Source organism: Mastacembelus armatus, chromosome 8, assembly GCF_900324485.2.
Source record: "Mastacembelus armatus chromosome 8, fMasArm1.2, whole genome shotgun sequence".
Taxonomy (NCBI): Eukaryota; Metazoa; Chordata; class Actinopteri; order Synbranchiformes; family Mastacembelidae; genus Mastacembelus; species Mastacembelus armatus.
The window spans coordinates 22,444,888-22,469,025 of NC_046640.1; the positions used below are offsets into that span (position 1 = coordinate 22,444,888).

The 24,138-nt window shown below is 48.8% G+C and overlaps 1 protein-coding gene across 6 annotated transcripts; it reads right to left on the bottom strand.

The window, feature by feature from the left end:
• Window positions 1-1,024: 1,024 nt before the first annotated feature.
• On the bottom strand, window positions 1,025-23,182 carry pkn1b (protein kinase N1b). 6 transcript variants are annotated; one of them, XM_026324445.2, is made up of 22 exons: window positions 22,777-23,182; window positions 11,122-11,422; window positions 10,385-10,530; window positions 10,143-10,263; window positions 9,265-9,410; window positions 8,799-9,012; window positions 8,529-8,723; window positions 8,295-8,404; window positions 7,678-7,821; window positions 7,422-7,497; window positions 6,746-6,887; window positions 6,362-6,461; window positions 5,062-5,153; window positions 4,704-4,776; window positions 4,235-4,326; window positions 3,959-4,135; window positions 3,304-3,366; window positions 3,144-3,220; window positions 2,893-3,035; window positions 2,242-2,349; window positions 2,044-2,124; window positions 1,025-1,963 (listed from the first exon to the last, which is right to left on the bottom strand). In XM_026324445.2, the coding sequence occupies exons 1-22, from the start codon at window positions 22,801-22,803 to the stop codon at window positions 1,760-1,762; spliced, it is 2,832 nt and encodes a 943-aa protein (XP_026180230.1). In that variant the 5' UTR covers window positions 22,804-23,182; the 3' UTR covers window positions 1,025-1,759. The 6 variants fall into 6 exon arrangements, with proteins under 6 accessions (XP_026180230.1, XP_026180229.1, XP_026180228.1 ...); XM_026324444.1 differs by lacking the exon at window positions 22,777-23,182 and adding an exon at window positions 14,504-14,723; XM_026324443.1 differs by lacking the exon at window positions 22,777-23,182 and adding an exon at window positions 13,071-13,401 and having other exon boundaries at window positions 5,062-5,147; window positions 6,374-6,461.
• Between the last annotated feature and the right edge of the window lie 956 nt (window positions 23,183-24,138).

Below are 24,138 nucleotides of genomic sequence, written 5' to 3' on the forward strand. Positions count from 1 at the left end.
GAGCTGGGATAGGCTCCAGCAGATCCCTGGGACCCTGGTCAGGACTAAGGGGGTCTAGATGATGGATGGATGGATGATTATGAGTCATTTGTGACATTTTGCTTAGGGAACAACAAACTTTTAGTAAAATTACCATCCACTTCTCTCAGTTTTCAGGAGACATTAGTTTTGAAAGTGAACACTCACATACCTGATGCAGTTTCGTTTTCTAAATGCTTCCTGGGCCATTTCTGCCCAGCGTGCGTGATCTGTCCATGTCTGGTTTCGTTCCCACTCAAAATTCCAAGAATGCTTTTTCGATAATGACTGCCTGAACAGCATTAATAGACCCAGCTGGGGCCTGTGGGTCTCTGGACGTCATCTTTCTATCTGCTGTTACTCAAAACTGCTGCAAACATCTTCAACTGTCCACTTACATTTTACCCGTCAGCAAAATCCAGCCGAGCATCTGAGAGTTTGGAGAACAGGTGGGCGTCTCTGTGTCCAGACTGTCTCACCTGGATGATCGGTCTCTGCTGTCGGACTGGACTCTCTGATCCTGAGAGCTGGTTGTGGTATTTGGCCTCGCTGATATAAATGGAGTGGACAAAATAAAAGAAACACCTTGTAGCTTGACGCCTGGGTCAGGGAGGAAGAACTGAATTAGGTAGTTTTGTTCTGGATTTTTAATCAGTTTGCACAAATGCATTAAGAATATTTAGCCTTTGTTATTACGGGTTAATGAGAGTAGATCAGCAAAATATCCGTTTTTCCATTTCAAGTTAAATCAACAACATAAAAGTGAAAGGCTCTGACTACTTCCTGGTACGTTTATGGAAACAAAATTACCTGGAGCTGTCAGTTTTTTCCAGTTGCAGCTCTGAGGACATTATTCACACAAGCACGACCCTGGATCTAACCTGGACCCTAAACCTGAGTCCTAACCCTGAAACACCAGACAACACACACACACACAGACACACACACACACACACCACAACAGCTCAATGTAAAATAAATGCAATAAATGATCAATACTTCAGCGTTGGGTTCACATCTTTAGTGAGTCACAGTTCCAACATTTCATCAGCAAATGAAACACACAAAGGAGCAAAAACAGACGAGAAAAACAAACTATAAATCACAAAGAAGACGATTCCTAAAAGCTTCCGGTCACTGAAGGACGATGCAGTTAAACCCGACGCCGAGCCGACACACGATGAGGAGGTGGCCTATGTAAGACAAGCAGACACAAACAGAGCCTGACCCCAATTCACAGCCAGATAAGGAGACGTCTCTCTTTCCTCTGGCTCCCCCTGGTGTTGGCGTGCACATGGTGCACGGCTGCAGCTGAGCTGGACACCGAGGCAGGGACGGCGGACACAGCGACACACACAAACATGAGACTGCAGTGCCAGCAGCAAGAACCACGGCTCAGTCCGTCACTCTGGGACTTTGAGGCTCCGGCTCAGGATCCGTCACCTTCGCTTCTATTTCTGGTTTATCTTGTGTCATCACCACGACCTCCTCCTCTAAAAGCCTCCGGACAGTCCGGAGGTCAGCAAGTCCATGACGCTGCAGGTGTACAGCCTGCGCTCGGACTCAGCTGATCCACACACACACACACACACACACACACACACACACACACACACACACACACACACACACATAAAAAGCGATCATCTCGTCACCATCAGCCTTCACCTTGCAGTCTCCTGTCAGAGTCCGTGGCTGGCAGTGGGCAGCTAAAAACCCTGTGACCCCTGACCCCCTGAGCCTAACAGAGGTCCGAGACATAGTCGAAGTCCTTGAAGTAGTCCTGTTCCTTGCGGGAGAGGGTGCGGCGCTCGCGGGGCGGTGTGAGGGTGGGATGCTCTGCTGTGAACTCTTGGTCGAAGTTGCTGACGTCTTCTTTCCCTCCGATGGTGGGGACAAACGGCGGCGAGACTTTCTTCTGAAGGAGTGCGTCCCAGTCCACCCCCTGGTGTCGGATAAACGTGGTTTTACTTTCATGTAGTTTGGGGCAGGGAGAATGAAAAGTGTTAAAACGGCGACACTGACCCTGAAGAAAGGTTGTTTCTTCACGTCTTCAGCATCTTTTTCTCCGGAGCCCAGACGCCGCTCAGGATTCCTCCTCAGCAACTGTCAGCAACAGAAGGTCATGGACGTTAGTTTAGTCTTTAGTCAACTTATCTCACTATGAAAACAGGACAGATAAAATCAAGACAACATTATGTCAGAGCAGGAAGTGAGTCTCACCCGCCTCATGACGGCGATGGCCTCGGTAGACAGGAAGCGCGGGTAACGAACCTCATCGTTCACAATGCTGTCGAAAACCTCCTCCTCATCATCACCTGGAAACGGAGACTGACGCAGACACACGGGATTATTAATTTAGACGACACGTACAAACACTCTGGATCATCATTGTGTCCGATTTGTGTTTGTGGTGTCCAGATGCCACCCAGTCCAGCACCCGAGGGCCCAGTGCAGTAACAATAAAAACCTGCTGCTGCTCGTCTCTTGTTGCAGAAAATAAATAAAGACTTTGGGGTCTCAGTTGTCTCTTATGTGATTAGTTGTTTTCCTGTTATTACATCATAAGATCAATAACAGTCTCGATCTGCTCGATAAACGGTAACTAGCAGCTGTTAGCTTAGCATCTAGACAGGAAACAAGTGGAAAGTCAGGAACTGCCCTTTAATCCACAATTTGTTGTTTGTATGGACTAAACAAACGGGTCCGTTAACGAGGTTTAGCTTTGTGCTAAGCTAAGCTAACTAGCCGCTAACTCTTCAGCAGCTTATTAATGTCCAAGCAGCCTACAGGGGCTGCACTGAGATCAGTGTTAGCATCTCCGACGCGTACGATAATAGTTATTTACAAAACAAACAGTAACTGTTGTCTCACCTCTCCGACCAACATCTCGTAGACCAGCACCCCGAGGCCCCACCAGTCCACGGCCCTGGTGTACGACGTATCTGTCAGCACCTCTGGGGCCAAAAACTCAGGCGTCCCACAGAAAGTACTGGTCCTGTCTCCGTAGCCCATGCCTTCATCGGAGGAACAAAAGGGTAGAAGTGATGAGAGTGAAGACAGAGGGACTGACTGAGGAAATAAAATGTGCAGAGTCAGAAAATCACTTTGTCGTGGACCCTCACCTTCTTTGCAGAGTCCAAAGTCGGCTATCTTCAGAAAACCGTCGGTGTCGAGCAGCAGGTTGTCCAACTTTAGGTCCCTGTCAAAGGAGAGTTGGGGGGTTTAGTGCCTGGATGCGTATGGAGTTTGGAGGGAAAGGATGAAGATGAGCCAAACACTCACCGATACACAATCTTATGGTCATGAAGGAACTGCAGACCTAAGACCACACAGGCCGAGTAGAACCTGTTGAATAAATGATGGACAGAGAGACGGAGAAATGACCATGAGCTCGACCACAAACTCACAGTTAGGACGTGAATGGACACACACAGAGCGCGGAGCTTTCTGAGAAGACGCACACACAGCGACGGCTCTAAACCCGTGAATTACCCAGACTCATTAAACCCTGCAGCCAAATGAATCCCTCATCATGTTTGATCCTGGAGTCTGAGCTGCTGTTTCTGCTGATTGGCTGAGAAGGACGAGAGCTCGGCCTCAGCCCCACACCACTGCTCCACCGCGCCACAATCTGGGCCCCGCAGCAGCAACAAGCAGCTCAGCTTCAGCAGAGACCGACTAGAACAGGGGTCATGAGAGAGCCCTTGAGCTCAGTGTCTGTGGTCTAGTCTGATGGTTCAGTGTGGGACTGTCTGCTCCTGCTGACAGGAACAACTCTGATATCAACATGATGAGAAAAACGTGAAGTCACATTTTAATCTGAAATAAAATCAGCTTTTTGAACTGACTGAGGAAACAGGCTCATTAAAGGGCTCAAAGGGATTCAGCTTCAAGACGCAGTCCAGCGACCAACACACACACACACAGCAGAACTCACACAGCACGCGGCTCAGAAAAGACGTCAGCATGTATGTGCATCATCAGGTCTCCTCCTGCCGTGTACTCCATGACGAAACACACATGTTCTGGCGTCTGGAAACAGGCAAACAGGTTGACCAGGAAGGGATGGTGGGAGCCGTTGACGGTCTCAAAGATCCGCTTCTCACACATCAGACTGGAGACAGACAGGAAGTGGGGGGGTGTATGAGAGGAGTAATTAGTGCTGAGGTGTAGTCACGAGGTGAGTGAGGTCTGTGTCATATAAAACAACAACCTTTCCACTTCGTCCCGCGCGACAATGTCTCCTTTCTTCAGGGCTTTGATGGCGTAAAGGCTGCCCGTCCTCTTGTACTCCGACAGCAGCACCTGAGGAGTCCAACAAGAGCAGACGGAGACGAACATCTGATGAACGACGCCGCCAATAAAACCCAGCAGAGACAGAAAAGCAGCACCACATGAGTCCATTCATTACTGTTCTTTAAAATCAAATGTGGAGCTCCGTTAGCTCAGGACGTATTATGAATCATCATCATCATCATCATCATCATCATCATCACCATCACCATCACCCTCTGGTCAGCTGCAGGGAGAAACAGGGTGAATGTGTGAACTCCTTATTTATTTAAGTGCTAACGGAGCCTGTGTGCACCAACATTATTAACGCCATGTTTCTGTGCAGCAGCTGAACCTCAGTGTCAGAGAACTAACGGTTCATCCTGTGAGGAGAAATGAAGCTCGAGTACCTTTCCAAAGTGGCCCCTGCCCAGAACTGCTAGCAGCTTGAAGTCCTGCAGGGACAGAGGGCCACTGCTGGGTCTGCAAGACAGATACCAGACAGCAAACAGCACATAAACACACCATGAGGGCAAACATAAACATATACAAACAATCAGCCCACATTTTGCTGTGCGTGAAGCGAGTGTGTGTCATTCAGGGACAACGTACAGAATCCTGTAATCCACAATATGGAGACTGTGCTTTACTACCAGGTGTTAAAATAAAGAGGCTGTAACACAGGAACATATTGTGTGTGGGGGAGTGTTTCTGATGTCACGCTGTGTTGAGTGTGTGTGTGTTGAGTGTGTGTGTGTGTGTGTGCACCTGCGTGAAGAGTTGTGTGACAGGGATCTGGGGGGCTTCTCAGGAACAGGGACTTGGGACGTGGGAGGAGGTTCAATGACCGACATCTGTTCCTGAGAAACACCAGAGAGATGAAGACATGGAAGAAGGAAGGAAGACATGAGAACACTGAACCCCCGTGTCAGACCCAGTCGGTTTATCAGGGACCCCCGTGTCAGACCCAGTCGGTTTATTATTCTGTTTTGGCTAATACATTAGTAGTTTAAAAATGAAGACACAGGCTACATGGAGGGAAAACAGCAACACGGCGTTAACAGAAAAGGAGGGAGACGTGAGGACACACTGAGTCACTGAAGCTCATCGTGCCCGGTTGCCAGATCTCCCGCTGGCCGACAGCCTCACTCCTCCCCTCTTCCCGTCCCCTCCACTCCTTCCTCACTGCTAATTAGTTCTCTACAAACATCGGAGTAATTAATCCCATAATACTTCAACCCTGATGAACACACCATCTGCCACAGGCCCTCTCCCCTCTGACTCGCTCTGTGCTCGTCTAATTCTGCGTCTCCCTGCCTCTGTGGACTCTCAAACTCAAATTTACTTTATTAGCATTAGCACAGTCAAGCGGTGTATTTCCACAACACGCTGTACGAGGTTCACAGTGTAATTTCATACTTTCATGACTCAGGCTGTAATAAAAATATCATTAAAACAAGAATTTATGGTAAATGTTAGTCTGAACTGATCTTTATTCCAGTCACTATAAAATTAGATGATGTTAATTAAAAATGTTTGAAGGTTTCTATTAGGGCTCCCCAAGTCACTTTGACTTTTAGATGCAGTGGAAAAGCAAACATCTTCAAATGTCTAAAGACTTAGCTGGATCTTTCTGAACTCAACAAGATGAACGTCATTATTTTTAGTAATTGTGTAATAAATGTGCAAATCAAATTTCTGGCAGCGATTACGAATCATTAATTATCCTGGAAACTACATATTATATTATATTATTAAGGTCTGACACACCGCTGTCCACGGTATCTGACGTCTGTGCTCTTCACACGCTAAACTAATGCGGATTTGGCCTTGATCAAATTAAAGTTCCCCTCCATCCAATTATGTCTCATTAAAACCGTCTCCCTGAGCTTTCAGTTCTGTGTTTCTCCCGTTATTCAGCCTGTCCTCTCTCTCTCCTCTCAGAGCTGCGCTGTCATAGCAGCAGATTATCAGTGGAGCGCAGTTTCCAGGCCAGATGCTGCAGGTAGGAAGTGAAAACATGAAAGTGTAAAGTCGCCCATCGTTCCCAGTCTGGTTCCCTTCGTACCGTCTCACTCACCGAGGACGTGGGTGAGTCGACCACATCTCTCCGGAGCTCGGACTTGGGAGAGTCGCTGTCCAGACTCAGCTTCTCCACTGAGATTTCTCTGCAGTGCAAACCCAGAAGAACAAGGTGAGATCTAGTGTCGCAGAGGCACAAATAAAAGCTCTGCAGAAAAAATGAAGCGCTCCAAGAACGAGAAGCACAGGTGCTGTTTGAAATGTGGCAGCTGGGGACTGAACGTAGACCCTCAGACAAAAAAACATCTAAATTATCTAAAAAAATAAATACAGGTGATAAAATATTTCAGGCCCAACTGAGTTACTGAAAAATCACTGGATATGAGTTAAAACACTTGGACGTGAAGTGTGAAGTGAATGAGCGACGTACGCTGAGCCGTGTGTCAGTGTGCCGCTAGTGAAACTGGGCGTGTAGGCAGGGGCGTTGCTCCCAGTGGGGATGGCGTTTCTGAGCAGGCGGACCCAGGTCGCGATGTCCACGTTCATCTGCCGGGCCCGCAGGAACGCTTTGCCTGGAGAACACACAGTCACAGTCGCAGGGGGGCGACCAGCTTTAGAGCCTGAATATGATTATTGGCCAAGTCTGGTTGACTAGTAAAGCTCATGTGCATGAAGACAACAAAGACTATCAATAAAATAAACAAACATACAGTGTTTACAGGCAAGTAGGTGAAAAAAACAGACGTCAGAGGTGCAACATGAGGGAGACAGAGCTGAACAGGTGATGACATGAGCTGTGAGTCACTTTATGCACATGCAACAGTCCTGCAGCCTGAATAACATGAGAGGACTGAAAACAACAGAACTTCAGCTGCTGCAGATCCACTGACTGGAAACTGATGGAAAAGTGATGCATACGTCTTTTAGTTGGTGAGGGCCTTTGGAGCTTCAGCACAGTAACAGTACTAGGAAGTGACTGATCTGAAAGCAGGGCCAGCTGCTTCAGTTAAAACCTATTAGCACCTTTCATGGACCCTGTTTGAGCCTGATTTGAGATTCTGGCGTGTTGGTTTTATTCAGGTCTGCGTTTGTGCTCCTGAACGTACCGTGCTGTTTAGAAAAGACTTTCTTCTGCCGCTGGAGTCGTCGGCCTCTCTCTATCACCGGGTTGAAGAAAGTCACCTGAAACGAGAAACAACAAACTGCCACTAACGAAGCAGCTGCTGTGTTCGTTACTGCGGCTGCAGGTAAATACGGGCTGCAGGGAGCCGTGCAGGCTAATGCTGGTTAGGCTGATGCATGCGGCTCACGGTGGGTCATATGTGCTGTGTGTGTGTGTTTACTGTTGTGTGTGCCCTGTACCTCAGCCAGCAACAGCCCCTGTGGCTCCAGGTCCAGCTGGACTCGGTGCCTTTGGTTGTCCAGGAACTCTTCCAGCTTCAGGTACTTCAGGGCGCACAGGGAGCGGTAATCTCTCCAGTACACCGCTATCTCCATCTCACGGGACTAATCACACAAAACACACAGCACGGTAACCTGAAGATGTGTGTGTGTGTGGTTTTTCAGGATGACAATCACAGAAACAGGGTTCAGGTTGAGGAGCAAGTGTCAGGGCTCTGTGTTGTTGGATTTGGCCCCTAAATTTGACCTATTTTAGGAATTTATCAGTCTGGTTTGAACATAACCCTCTGGTGAAAATCCAATTTAAGCCCTTCCTGTGTATTTGCTTCTTTACAGGGACTTAAATGTTTGGGTATAAAAGTCACACAGTTAAAAAAAGACTTTATGTCTGACAATAACGTTCATGACAAAGATGGATGATCTGATGTATAAAATCCAGTAGGTCTAAGTAGGCGGCCTGAAAACAAATCTAAATCCTGGCATTAACACCCTTCAGAGGTCGGGGTCGAGCGAGGATCAGGGGCCGATCCAATAAGGGAACTGAGATGTTCCCGCTGGGCAGGTCTGCTGCATCTTACCCTCTCCAGCTCCAAAGTGAAGGTCTGATCCCAGGCCTGCTCTCCCACTGTTCTCCAAGCCGTCTGACCCACCACTGTGTTCTCCAGCTTCAGCACCGCGCTCACTTCCGCTGTGAACACACACAGGCACAGCTTTCCAGTTGAAACACTCCCCAGTTCCACCGATTAGTCCACATCACACCACAGGAGAACTACATGTGTGAACAACAAATGTTTGAGAAGGGAAACACCTACTGGACAGCTCATCGGTCTTGCCGGGGATCTTCAGGCTCAAGCTGCTGGTGCTGCGGCTGTACAGGCCGCTCAGCTTGAAGGAGGAGCGTCCGTCTCCTGGAGAGTGGGAGGGAAGAACCACCGGGGTCCCTCGGCTCCGCCCAGGGATGACCTCCAGCAGCCCCATGCAGCCCAAAAGACGCACCTGAAGAGTACCTGACAGAGAACAGAAGTCTAAGGTAAGGCGCCACAGTTACCGGTGATGAACAGAGATGTGGTTTCTGTGCACACCTGTGAGGGGAGATGGTTTGCTCAGGGTGCTGTACTGGTTGTGGACGTAGGGGGTGCTGTGGCGGGAGCTGAAAGCCGAGGAAGACGCCAGCACCAGCTCCTCTTTGATGAGACAGGCCTTGGGGTGATCCTCAGGGAGCTCCAGCAGCCTCTGCTCCAGAGAACACCTGAGCAGGTCCAGACGCTGGGACGACTCGCTCAGACCACACTGAGCCTGCATGGAGACAAGACTCTTAAATGATTTGTGTCCTCAGGGGTTTTAGTCCATAAACTTGTATTGATCTTTGTGGGAAAAAATAAGCACAAAGCCTTGAAATCCCATTTAAAGTGACAACAGCTGGGAAACAGTGACGATGATACGTAACGTAGTTTAGCTACAGAGCCTGAAGACATAGGATATATGTTTATATGTTTATAACTTAAAGTGAAGGCTCAGCATTTTGGGAGATTGTCTGTGGTCGCTGACCTCAGCCATGGCCTTCTTGTCTTGGACTTTTCCCGCACCCAGCAGGCGCAGCATGTTCTTGGCTCCCTCGGCCATGGCGTGCTCCACGCGGTAGTGATGCCACAGCTCCTCCACACGCAGCTCCATCCCGCACAGGTCCGGTTTACCTGGCACACAGTGTCAGCTTTAGTGCGTGACAGATGGACAGCAGCACCATGCAGAGGCGGCCCGAGCGCCAAACAGGTATTGTACAAGTATGTGTCACTGCTCAGAGCCACCTGCTGGGGCCAAAAGGAGCAGTCAGAGCCACCAACAACAGGAAAGTTGTGGTTTGTAGAAATAAAATAAGGAACCGACAGAAACGAACATGCATCACGTCTTTACATACAAGCAGGTTTAAAGCAAAAGGCTGAGAGCGATTGGGGAGAAAACAGATTTCCATTAGAGGCGTGAGCCCACATCAGTCACTGTGCCGTCCTTTCCGGGACCACTGCTGCTCCGTTTCCCCTCCCCGCCCATTCTCTTTCATCTCCGACTCCTTCCTTCCCTCCACTTCACTCTGTCGTCACCTCTGACTCAGTCCTTTCAGTCTCACTCCCTTCCTGGCTCCCTGCATCCCCTCCTCTCTAACCTCTGTTAAATGAGCCATGGCTTTTAGTTGTTGGGCAACATCAAGGGGATGCAGGAACATCAATAAGTCTTTAACCTGGGAGAGTGAGAGGCCTGTAATGGACGACGTGTGTGTGTGTGTGTGTGTGCGTGTTTCATTGAAAGACTGTACGCTGTGAATTTCTAAAGCAAGAATTGATCGATTACCACCCGCATCATAAAATATGCAGTGTTTATAGGCTGAAAGAGTAGCAGGTGGGATGAAAGAGGATAAAAAGCACAATAGGTACTTTGGTTGTCCTCAGACTGCTCTGTGGCCTGCATGGCCTTTCGGATCTGCATGCGAATAATGTCGATTTTAGTCTTGCTGTCCTGCAGCATCTGCTGAGCCGTCTGGAGGAGCTTCTTGTCCTGCGGAGGGACACGGAAACCAGCAGGGGATCACGGAGACAGAACACGAGACTAAATGTAACAGAATCTGCAGGCCAGAGTGAAGTGAGTGCAGTAAACCACAGTTATGACTGATGAGTACCTTGGTACCTCCACTGGCATAGATTGGAATCATGTTCTCTGCTCCCTGTTTGACCTTCAGCTCAATGTTTAGCTGCCGCTCCAGAGCTGCTATGCGGTGCTGATTGGCTGACGTTCGACCGACAGACCCTGGAGACGTGGGAGTATCTGTCCGAGAGGAGTGAAGGGATGGAAAGATAAGATAAAACCACAGCAGACACCGTATTTAGGTTTTAGCGATGAACTCATCTCTAGTGCCCAGTGCAAAGGGGGCGTTGGGGTCTCACATCAAACAACTAACAGATGGTTTGTCCCTGGATGACTCGGACAAGACCTTTCATCCAACACCATCTAACAACAGCCTCAGCTGCACCTTGTGTTCAGTGTCAATTAGCTACTGTTAGCATGCTAACACAGTCAACTGATAAACATGGGGAACATCTTCTTAACATTGTCTCTGTGAGCATGTTAAGCTGCTGCTGCTGCTTGTAAAGGACAGCTCTAGAGCTCTAGTCCAGTCCAGGTCCAGGCCTGTAGTCTAGTCAAGAATAGGAGTTCATCCCTGCAGCCACACGATGTTAGTGTGGCTATAGATTCACAGGGATGGATGGATGAGTCATGTCAAGCATGTTAATTAACAGAAAGTACAGTTTGCACAAAATAAAAATGCAATCACATTATTTTAACTCTTGTAACCTGAGGATGGAAACATGCAAATGAACCAGTACAGAAACCACTTCTCCATGATGGATCCTGTACCTTTGTTGTCATCAGGGCCTTTGACCACAATATGTGCGTCCAGCTCCTGCAGCTGAGCATGAAGAGACTCCAGCTTGCGCTTGGAGCTGCGGAGCTGCGAGTCCACCTGCTGGGCATTCCTCTTGTCCGTGGTGGCCCTGCGCAGATTCTCCGCACCCTCCTTGATCTTCAGCTCCTTGCGGATCTCCCTGCGGATCCTCTCGCGGTGCTCGTCCAAGCGCTGCTGCACGCTGCAGTCCGAGAAGTCAGAGTTTTGGTCCAGACCGAGCTGCTGGAGCACCGAGAGCCCACCTGGGTCACTCTGAGAAGGAGAACAGAAGGATGGTGGGGAATGGGGTTTGAAGGAGATGCTGTTACATGTGCAGAAAACAACAGCTACACTATATTCAGCCCATTGGTCATGAAGGAGTGTTTTCTGCTGGTTAAAGGGTGGCTGACAGCTGCTGACAGCTGCTGACAGTGACCCTGCCCAGCTCTGAGGACGCAAAGCACCGTGGGGTGAAACAAGAAGTCTGTGACTGAATGTTCAACAGGGGAAACCTTGACGAGCTGAGCCTGTGAGGCAGCATCAACCCAGAAGCTGCTCTTAAGTGCATAAAGAGCTGAGTGCTCCCATGACTTCTACTGATCAACACTAACCAGATTACAGCAGGGCAGAACAGCACTAACACGGACTGAAATCCATCAGGGTCTCAGCTGCTTCTGGATGGTCACAGGAAACACAGAGTGGAAAAACAGCTGTGTGAGCTGAGTTTGCACTTTTTACCAAAAACATGTAGATTTGTCACAAGGAGCAGATGATGATGTGGCGATTTCTGCAACCAGACGACCACCTGCAGTTTCAGGCACGGAACAAAAACAACGCTGACTCAGCAGCTGTTGAGGTAACATGGAGCATCTTAGGCTGGATGGGGATGAACGTCAATACTGTTCCTGGATCAGTGTTCACACAGACGTGCTGCAGGCACCATGGACTCTGACCCTGGGTCGACATGTCTTCGCACAAAACACGAGGAAAATTTTCATGCTTGAATTTTTATTCTAAGCCCGAGGAACTAACAAGACTCAAAGACTCAGACCTGACACTGACGTTAAAACATGAAGTTTCCTGGCGGATGGTTGTGGTTTAACACAAGCAGCAGGACAAAATAATGTGAACACAAAGCCCAGCAGCATCACCACCACAGGCCTCTATGGTTAACACGTCCCTGACTCTTCGGAGAGAGACGTGTCCGGAAACAAACAGCCATACATGTTCTACTGAGCTTAAACCCACTGGATCAATGGTCAGGGCTCTTCACTGCCCATGCAGACAACCGGACTTATCAAGTCTGACTGAAACGTCTTAGGTCTCTGTGCCCGTCCAGATACGCACAGACTGGGGCTGCAGCTCTGCCCTCACACTAAAGCCGTAATCCATCTGCACCACATGGTCCAGTGCAGAATTTAACTGCTGCTGCTTCAACACAATGTTGTCATTGCACAACTCTGAGGCAACGTTTCTCAAACTGGGAACAAGGTCATAACGAACACCACTGCTCTAACTTGTGTTTTTGTGGAGGAGTTTGGAGCTTTTCAAATAAAGACTAACGTCAGTGTCACAGACGCGGACATGAAGGCAGGAGAGGCTCAGGGTGAGCAGCAGCAGAGGCCACGGCCTTTCACAGCAGAAGAAAAAACAGCAACACGCCGACGACGACAGGAAGGGAGAGTTTGTGGCGTGACGCACTGCAGCTCTACACAGTACAATTAATCCCTGGCGTTTTACAACAAAGAACCTCTGGAGCGAGGCTGAAGGCAGCTCAACCAGCAAATCACGACAGCACACAGGAATGAAAACTCAGATGTTTTTACAGGAAGTGAACGAGGAAGCAGACAGAAAAGAGAAGGGCAACGGTGCTGGATGGAAAGAAAAGCGGCCATGTTGAGGCCTCTGGGAAGCTGCCTACCGAAGACTCTGTGTCATTCTGCTCAGTGGGCACCGGGGAATCAACCCACTGATCCCCTGGCAGCTCTTCCAGCTGGTCCTCGCTGGCCATGTTTGGCCTTCCTGTGGCTTCGCCCTCGGGCCCCCTCCCTCCCCTCCGTCCACACACACTATCACACACACACACACACTCCGCGCTCACAGCCAATCACAGAGTGCTGTTCCTGCCTCCTCAAAATCCAGGATGTCCTTCCCGCCAGGAATCAAAAAGCAGGTCTAAATCTGGAGCGAGTGAACGAGGCAGAGGAGAGGAAGAGAGAACAGCACAGACCAAGCCCCACCTCGCTACTTCCTGTTCTGCTCTTTGCCAAATCGAGACTGAGGCGTCATGCACTTTGTACACACACACACACACACATTTGGGTGGTTTTGTAAGTGAGAGAGCTCACAGTCGCTCTGCTTCCTGCTACTGGGCCTCCAGAGCCGAGAGACAGTCTGTTGTGATAGTATGTGGTCAAGTTAAATGGACTGTTAGACCATGTCTATGGGGCCTGAACCCAGTTTACCCAGTGACACAGGGACTTGGCTTCCTTGTGGGGACCAATATTTACATTCAGGTCTGTGTGTACACGAGAGAAATGCTGAATTAGGAAAGAAACTGCTCTCAGAGCCAAAGGTCAAAGGGCAAAACATCCCCAGTATGACAGACCTCTGCTCTACATCCGACAGCTATGGCAGCTCTACGAAGGATGGGGATTCATTAGAAGCTGTGTTACGAGCTAACAGAACATTTCTCCCATGAAGTATCATGAAACAAAACATTATTATTATTAACTAAATATTATTAGATGAATATTATTAGAAGATCTGTGATGGACTGGGGACCTGTCCAGGGTGCACCCCTGCCTTTCACCCATAGAGAGCTGGGATAGGCTCCAGCTGATCCCTGGGACCCTAAATAAATTATTTGATGGATTATTAGAAGATTCTGCCGGACACAAAACATGCAGCACTGGGTTCTGTTATCTTATATGGAGAGAGACTTTTTGTGGAAGCTCAGAGATCTAAAAGCACAGAACAAGACAAAAAGTGGAACCATCAGCTCAGAGAGATAAACCAGCAGAGACCACACTGATCCCAGACCCTGAGCCAGTTTCTACAGTCTCACAACAGGATACCTGCTGATAGACTGAACAGACGACACACACACACACACACACACACACACACACACACACACACACACACACACACACACACACACACACACACACACACACACACACACACACACACACACACACACACACACAGAGGCTCACATAGGAAGTGAAATAACATGAAGTTGAGTCAGTATGAACAACATTTGCAGTTGTTCTTGCTTGGCACCGTTTTAAAAGGGACGTGCACGCTCTGTGTGCGCCGCTACAATCAGGTAGTCACATATTTCCTTACCGAGCAGCTGTGGCTCTCAGGGCTCCGTGTGTAGTGCGGACCGGTGGCTGCAGAGATACCTGTCCCCATGCATCCATGCTGTCTCTCACCTTCACAGAAACGACTGAGCTTCCATTGTTAACTGAAAACGTCCACACAAGCTGCTGCGACGGCTGCAGCACCACGCCGCCCTGCTCATTGTGTCCGTAAAGTGCGTGTACTTACAAAAACTGTGCTGACCACAGTTTCAGGAACTAAGATCACTCTGGTTTATGCATACAGCTCTTAAAGTCACAGCCTCCCCCTGTTCACCTGTTAGGACTGACCTGGAACATACACATATAAGTCATATCAGACAGTGACAGCATCAGAAATATCCTGCCAATAAATATCAATTATGTCAGTTTATCTGACAACTGGAAGCTCTTTGCCTCTTTACACCACTGGTGTCGTCCGTCACACACTGGGGTTTGCAGATTTCTGACAGAAAAGCCTCCGATTGATTAAGTTTTAATGACCCATCAGCCCATCTGGCCTCGCCTGCGTCTATAAATAGAGTCTATTTTGTTGGGGCACAGACGGTGAACACTCCAGTCGCAGCCCTAACACTGTCAATTTATTACCGATTCATTCACTTACTCACACACACAACAACATTAATAACGATGGGGCTTGGGAGTGCACTTTTAGACTAATTGTTATAGTGCAGCGCTGCCAAAAATAATAATAATTTAATAAATGTACCCTAAAGCTTTTGTTTCTGAGCGATTAGGATTTACTGTTAATGTGAACCTGTTTGTTAATGGGAAGATGTGGATTAAACACAAGGTCATGCTGGGAGCTTTGGTGTTTGTGGGCCAGTTCTGCAAAGTGCTGCCACTGTCAGGTGTTGTCAGAAGCTGCAGGGACAAACCAGCTACCACAGCACGAGCCTGAGGCCAACACATAGCCACGTTAAAGGTCAAAGGTCAACGCCAATGACGGACGCTAGCTGCTCCACGACTCGCGTTCTCTCTACAAAAACCAAGTCAACATGGATTTTATGGCCTCAACCTGTCATTTCTGGGCCTCTAATAAATCTGCTGCTGGTAACGTTGGACATTATTGCTGCATTATCGGCCCCACACTGGGTTGGACCCAGTTTAACCACAACTGTGGTCATTCTCCGACGCCTGGCACAGGTCTGCTAACTTAGCTAACGTGATCATGGAGTCAACCACACATTTGGCGAGGAAGCAACATGTGAGGCAGCGCGGCAGTGAGGCCGAGTACACCACACTCACGGTACTGTCAGTATGTGAATGGGATTGGGCTCAATAACACACACACACACACACACACACACACACACACACACACACACAGACACCAGCTGACTGCCATTTATCACTAACAGTGTGTGTACACCCGTCGAACACACAGAAACGTTGTGAGACAGAAAGTGGGAGAAGAAACATGAGTTGAAATTCTCCTCACATCCTGATGTGGGCACACGGCCTCATTCAGCACACACTGGTTGGGATTTGGGTTAAGACGGGGGTGGGGGGTGTAATCTCTGCAAACACACACACACACACACACACACACACACGGCGCTAATGTACTGTAACTGGCTGGTAATGAATAAAACAGCAGGGTAAGGCAAAGGCAGCTGGACAGTGAGAACTAACAGGAGGAAACGCTGCTCGTCGTTGTGTCGACGCAGCAGATGAGAGAGAGGCTGCAGACCGAGCTGAGACTTTCCACATGTGGGGGACTGGGCCAGTTCGACTGTAGAGCAGCAGAAACAAATACAGTTTTTAAGACATAATTAAAGATGGAGCAGCTCTGTGCTCCGGCTCCCCCGCTGCCCCCGTCCACACATCGAAGCGTCCTTGGGCTAGAGATGACAAGTTGTCTCTGTAAGCGGGTTATGTGCTGGACTATTTCTTAGCAGTAACAAATGAGATAAGCTGCTAAGATAACCAGCTGCTGGCTGCAGCCTTCGATCTAACACACAGACATGAGGGCGATTCCGATCTCCTCATCTAACCCTCAGAAACAAAGCAAACATTTTCAATTTGTTCCTTTAAAGGGACATTTCATGGACAAATCACAGGAAACACTTTCACACCCACATGTCGTAGGAGCCAGTTTGAGAAATCAGTGATGACGGAGGGTTAGATCAAACTGAGAAAATCTAGTGTTGGAGTGTTGAGACAATTTAACAGGCAGAGAGCAGGTGACAGTTAACAAACTGCATTATGGGAAGTGTAGGAACTCTTGTAGTACTACAATATTAAACTTTTACAGGGCCCCTCTAAGACCAAGAGAACATTATTTACCTCCCATCTGTTACATGGTCTTTCATTGTGAGTTAACAGCTTACAGAACGTACCTTGGACTATGTGTTTGCCTGTTAATCCCTAAAATCCCTTGCAGGGGAAATTCTGCTGCCAAATCTCCTTTTTGTACAGTGAACATGCGTGTACAGTACATCCTCTGTACGACAGGAGCTGGAGACAAACGTCACAGTCTGAGTGAACCAGAGAAAGACGGTGCAGCAGGTGAAGGTGTGGTTGTGTCTCAGTGGTGTCTAGGTCTGAGGCAGCAGGTCTACTCAGTCCTGACTGGACCTCTGCCTCAAACTGTTTATTGTTCATGAAAACCTTAAGCAAAACTCTCATCAGTTTCCCTCCACAGTTACAGAACTACAGTTCCCAAAATGCCTCTCAACACCCAAATTCTCCTCAGTCTAATGAAGCTGCACCTGGTTTTAATGCAGCCTTCCTGGGGTCCATGTATCATGTGATCACGTGTGATACTTTAGAGAAATTTCTCTTCTCGGCCTATAAACAAAGTTTCTAGGACTCTCTACTCGTTTTCAGAACATGATTATATTTCGGCCCTTTTGCGCTGCAGCTGCCTGATCATTGGCTGATGCATAAAGCTGCTGCCAGTGGTTCTGTTCTCTCTCTGTTCAACCACATTTTGGATCAGGTCTAAGTATAGTCTGGTCTGTTCAGGATGGGTCTGGCTGCTGTTGTCCCACTAGAGGGACAATTATGCATGTTGGGTTCAGAAAGAGGGCAGCACGGTGGTCCAGTGGTCAGCCCTGTTGCCTCACAGCAAGAAGGTTCCTGGTCTGAAACCCATCAGGGGCCTTTCTGTGTGGAGTCTGCATGTTCTCCCTGAACTTGTGTGGGTTTTCTCCAGGTCCTCTGGTTTCCTCCCACAGTCCAAAAACATGTATGTCAGGTTGATTGGTGACTCTAAATTGCCCATAGGAGTGAGTGTGAGTGTGTGAGGTTGTTTGTCTCTATGTGGCCCTGTGATGGACTGGGGACTGGGGACTGTCCAGGGTGGACCCCTGCCTTTCACCCAGAGAGAGCTGGGATAGGCTCCAGCAGGTCCCTGGGACCCTGGTTAGGACTAAGGGGGTACAGATGATGGATGGATGGGTTCAGAAGGATTTCCATGGGGTTGTGTGTGTGTGTGTGTGTGTCCAGCAGTGTGTGCTCCACAGCTGGGGAGGAGAAGCTCAGCATGAAAGGCGTCTTTGTTAAAGGTCGTTCTCCTCAACAGACTTCAGGAAATGCTCATGTGTTTGTGTTCCCAGCTTTGTCCATTGTGAACTCTGCTGCAACACACAGTGACTCTGTTCAGGCTCCTGAGGAATAAGGCAGCACAAACCCACACACATACACAATCTGCATCTCTCATGCTCGTGACTAAAGCGCGAAGTAAAGGAGGCAGGTGAACGACGCTCAGACAATCCCCAAAAACACGACTTTGCTGATGGAACCGAATCAAAAAGTCTGAACAGGTTTCTTCTTAAGAACGCAAAGACGCTGGTTTATTCAAAGAGCAGCTCCAACATAAACAGGTCTCTGGACTAGAATCTAGCAGAGTCGATTTTCCTCTGCACCACCTGCATATAAAAGGGCAGCAAACAAAGTTGTCGACCTACAACAGCCAATGTGGATAAGGGTGTTAGTCAGAGGAGACACCCTCATTATTCCAGACTGGGAGGTTTGGGGGTAGTATGGCTGAGACACACCTGACACGATGCTAAAACAGAAGTAAAGTAGGTCCAGAAGAAAGACAATAATGTGCTTCCCCACAGATGAATCCAACAGCACAAAACATGAATGAGCTGTGGCTGCTACAGGACTCGAGCCATTACCATATCCCCCCACTCCCTGGGACCAGTCCAAACTCGGATGTCTGGTAAATCATGCACAAATGTCCAGGACAGATTTAACCAGAAAATAAAACTGCATAAATCTGCAGTTATTAAGATTTCCTCCCACTGTGGATCTGCCAGACTCCAGGGCAGCTGACACACTTTGAGGCAGATATTTTATTCTGCATGCAGTATGTTCCCGGGTCACCTGCGGGGCCTGGACGGGACACAGATTGGACAGAGTCCGGCTCTGTGGTGGAGCGGTTGATGGTAATGGACATGGAAAGCAGATTAAAAACGATAATTCTGATGATTATTTCTGTTTACTGTTGATTACACACAAGTAGTTTAGATTCTTGTTTAATTTCCATGACTGTTTACTGGCTAATGAAACCAAGACCACCTCAGGACCTCAAGGCCACAGGGGTCCACAGAGAGCAGGGGGACCGTCTGCACAAACGCAGCAGTTTTTAGAGGAACATTTGTTGAACTACTCGTTCTCATTTCTGCTCCTTCTCTGGACTTTCCCTGTGTAGAAGCTGCATCCTATTCATTTAAGACTATTAATGCTCCTCACGTTACAGGGCTCACGATGTCCCTCGTACTGTCGACGGTGGATAAAAGCAGCCAACTCACAATAGCTCCTGGCTGCTCCCTGTGTCTCTCTGCTCCAGCAGAGACTCCAACAACATAATAGCTGCAGTTTGGGTTACAGTTTGAAGGGTGGGCCTGTTGCAGGGCGACTCTGCCGCTACCTCGGTCCCTCCCTGCAGAGCCGTAATGAGAGCTGCTTTTATCCGTCTCACATTTATGGCCTCTGGGCCGACAGAACAGGCCGTCCACTGTTGTACGTCGGCATCACGGCCGAGCGCTGCTCCCACGAAGCCTCAGGTCTGTGCTCCCCTTCAACCCAACGCCGCTCCCTCGGCACAACACGCAGGCTATCACATGACCTCTGCACCGTGGCGGGATAACTCATCTCAAATGCCTCAGGTGTAACCGCAATCAGGTCACACGGCCCAGGTTCCTCTTTCACGCTGCTTCAGTTTCTGAAACAGCCTCACAGTTTGGACTAAAACAGTCGGCACCAAGCCGCCCATCTCTTCAGGTTAAGGCCCAGACACACAGGAAGGTCTGACAGCAAAACATCTGGAACATCTGGTGAGCTAGTGGCTAACAAAGCCAGTCACAATACTAGTTAGCAGTTAACCAGCTGGTTAGTACAAAATAAAATTAACTAGGATTAACAAACTAGAATTAAAACTTAAACAATAAATCACCATCACAACTACAAACTACAAACTACTTTATATAATATATAAAACCTTTGTTAATCAATATCCAAATATTTGTCATCACTTTTTATACCAAGTTTGATTTGTCAGGATCCATCAGCTCCACTTCTGTTCTGTTGATTCAACATCGGGCCTTTGACAACCTGAGCCCAAACACCAGGTCTAGGCCAGTTCAGCCTCAGGGCCAATCACTCACTTCAGACTCCTGAGCGGCTCCTGGACTTTGTGACCTTCCTACCCAGACTCACACTGACTGAATTGTTATGAGTATTAAATAATAATAAATAAAACAATAACCAAAGTAAGTCCGTGTCTCTAACTGGTCCTTCTTAGCAACACATTCTTCAGTCCCCTAATACCAACAATCCCTTAAAGCCCTAAAACTCTCACACACAACCAGCTTAGAAAACACCAAAACACAGTAAACAGCAGAACCTGGAGTTAGTCAGTGCCTCAGCAGTTCCCACGGACTCCTCGTCTTAATTTTCCCTCATCTGTTTGGTATCAGTGATAAGTAATCCTCTGAAAGCCTGGTGGCACAGAGCAGGAGCAGCTGGTGCTCAGACTGGCCCATTAGGCTGCACCCAAACAGTCACTTTTTCCTGCCTCTGTATTTAAAGATATGATCTCGACTGCACCCTAACGAGGGAGCTCATTGGTTTTATTGATCAACGCCATTAAAACGTCCCATCAGGGCATCGAAGGTGTGATGCAGCGGTTATACGATTGTCCTGTGGTGTCTGGGGAAGAGTCAGGATTCTGCTGACACAGTGTAATCCTGGATTCAGGCAGGGGGACTGGATGTTGGGGGGGTTGTATGTGTGTGTGTATGTGAGACCGAGGGCACTAAGTCCACAGTCTCCTAAGCCTATTATCCAGTGCGGTGGCAGCTGGACACACGCTTGATGCCTCGCATCCCTGTGTATTACAACACATGTGAGGCTATCAACAGAGTGAGCCATTAAAGAAATGGACCAAGTTGCTCCCACTCTCCAGGATGATCAATAAAAAAGGCATTTGGAGCCGACGGAAGCAGCAGCAGCTCGTCTGACTCGCACAACTCCTCCAGATAATAACGACAGGAAACCGACGGAAATAAAGAATTCATGAGAGGGCCGCATCAAAGCGTGTGCCACGTTATCGGCCCGCTGCAGAGCTCACAACTTCAGCAGGAGCCACGATTTACATTCCTTGAAGCCATCTGAAGGAGAAGGAGAGCCAGCAAATAAACAGGCTGCAAATCGATGGCTGCAGGAGCGTCAGCGGGAGGAACAGGATGGGAAAGCACTGACAGTTAAGCTCCACACTGACGGCCTTGTTTCTGACAGAAGGAAGGGGGTGGACAGGAGACTGGGTCGTCTCAGATGGTTTTCAGGAGACATAAAGGAGAGGACACGAGCTCCATCACCAAACCCCTGAGACCTCGGCCCACTGGCGGGTGCTGCCTACCGTCATCAGCCGCCGCAGTAACGATGACTGAACCCGTCACTCGATCAGACCAAGAGCAGCTCAGACAAACACCCAGGAGTTTCAGATTCAGTCACACACTCTGGGTAGTTCACACAGATACTGATACACACTGACCCTGATCAACTGATCAAACGCTTTTCAAACTGGGCCCAAAGGAATCCAGGACATTCAGTTTGACCCACACGAGGATCAAAAGTCAGAATAGTCCACATCCCTGAGCGTTTGCATCAGAAGCTCCACATCACACACAGGCTCAGTACTTAAAACCAGATGGACGAGCAGAAGGTGATGAGAACATCACAAAGTCTGTCTCACACTGTGCCAGAACTAAACCGATCGAGTTAAAGAGAAAGTTTCTTTACCAAGCCGCAGGACATCCTGTGGAAGCGTAGTGGTTTCTTCTGTTTTTGAAACTGCACCAGTCAGAAAATATTATTCAGTGAAGGCACAGGGAGAGTCAGGACCGTCTAAATGAGGTATGCAAAGTGACGTGGAATATTTCCATAACGACGTCTGTGACGGACCAGTCGGTGTCACGCAGGACCTGCACCACGTCGGCTCTAAGGGCTGATCCTCGCGCCCACATCGACAGTTTTCCAGGAAACACTGGAGGCACCTGCTCTGTTCAGGGAAACTAAACGTCACGGAAGACACCGGTTTTCACAACAAACGATCCAACGGGGTCAACGTGACGGAGCGTGAGGAAGGAAAACACAGCAAGGACTAAACCTAGAACATCCACCGCACAGGCACCAACACACAGCCTTTCATTTTTAACACTTCCCTGCTGCGTCCTGACACCAGGGCACCCTAACCCACCACAGTCCCCTCAGGGCAGCTCAACCTTTGACCTGCTGACTGGTCAAAGACATTTGCAGACATCAGGTTCCTGTTTGCTCAAACAATATTCAGCTTTAGACCAAATTTGATTCCTGATGCAGCTGCTCTACAGGTTCATCACCCAGGCTGCTTCCTCTAGGACTCTGGGTCCAGCTGCTCCACTGTGAAGATCTGCAGCTTTTCTCTACTGTAAACTGAATATATCATATTCTCAGACCAGCACAGCGGCTGTGAGGCACCATGGGAACTTCTGGTGGACGTTCTGACTGATTTTCTAACATTTCGCTGATCACGTGGGAACAAACTGAAGGAAAAACAAACACGTCCATTGTTCAAAGACTCGAGTGGTTTAACAACAAGGTGCTGCAGAGTTGCACTATGGGAACTGTAGGAATGTCCCCCATCCAGGAGCAGAGGTGAAGATATGAGAGTCTGTAGTTTCAGCTCAGACCCTCTGATTTCGATCCTCATGGTGCAGCACAGAGAGAAAGACTCTTCATCAAACAGTTCGTCTGCGGACTCACCTGTAGCTCGTTGTTATTGGCCATCATCAGTGCGCAGGTGTCCAGGTGTCCTCTGTTAGTGGCGGTCTCACTTCACAGCCTCGGGGTCATGGTGGAAACTACAGCCGAAGCCTTCAGGGACCGAATACGAGCGCGGGCGTCCTGGACGATCAGAAGCCGCCCCGGTAACGGTGACTGCGCGTCGACACGGTGACGTTGGGGCACAAGACCGGGGAGCAGGTAGGGAGAGAGGAGACCTCCTGGCAGCCGCGGGTCAACTCTTGGACTCTGGTCTGCATCACGTAGCGCAGCGGGTCCGGTGTCGGCTGCCTCCGCATCCTCGGGAAACCCGAACCGCGCCGGGACTGACCAGAACACGCGGCTCTGCTGAGCCGTCCTGCCCGCGGCGGTGCTCTGCTGCTCGGCTCCGCCAAAGGCTGAGAGCCGGTGAGCGGTGACGCGGTGGGAGGGTCAAGCGTGAATCCGCGGAATGACACACGCGACTTCCGGTTCGACCCTTCAAAATAAACTCGCATCACTGAACGACCCGGATAATTGTTACATCACAGTTTAGCACCGATACTTCATTACAAAATAATGTGTAGTTGTTTTTATTTAAGGTACAAACCGTTTAAAACTGGATTGTTTATGGTTCTTAACCAGACTGGCCCGGACCAAACCCCAACAAGTCTCCTTGTCCTGTAGTTCAAACACCAACACACAGAAACTTCACCTGAGAAAGAAGAACATTTACACATAAACACATTTCAGTCTGAAAACGTATTTAACGGCCTAACAGTGAATTAAATACCAGTTACAGTTACAGCTTTTACTCCCAAAGGTCAGGAAGTTGTTCACAAGGTGGGAGGTTCGAGTCCCGCCTTCTCCAGTCCACCGGCGTCCATGAGCATCACAGTTTGTTTGAGTTTAAGTGATTACAAAGCAGCCTGGGGTTTATTCGAGAGGAAGCCTCTTATTTTATTTTGAAACCAACGCACTGTTGTGCTCGCGGACTGTGCGCACCTTGACGCACCTTGACGCAGCTGTGACTGGGGGCAGAGCTCTGCGGCAGCCGAGCGCCCTCCTGCTTCCACCTGTTGATCTCATTTAGCACTGACAGGCTCATGACAGGCTCTGTTCACCTGAGATGTATTTTGGCCTTTGAGTCCTAGTGAGGATTCTGGGAATTGTATGCTGACACCACAGACCACGACACGATGATCCAACACAGGGTCCTGAGCTGAGATGAGTCGTGGGGCCCATTCATGAACCAAAGGCCCTTTAAGTTGTCTTGAACTGACCAGCCTGCAGCACATTAAGGTGCCATGTTTAAGATTCTCAGGGACGATGTTTGTGACCTACAGAACTGCAGCGACACAAGCT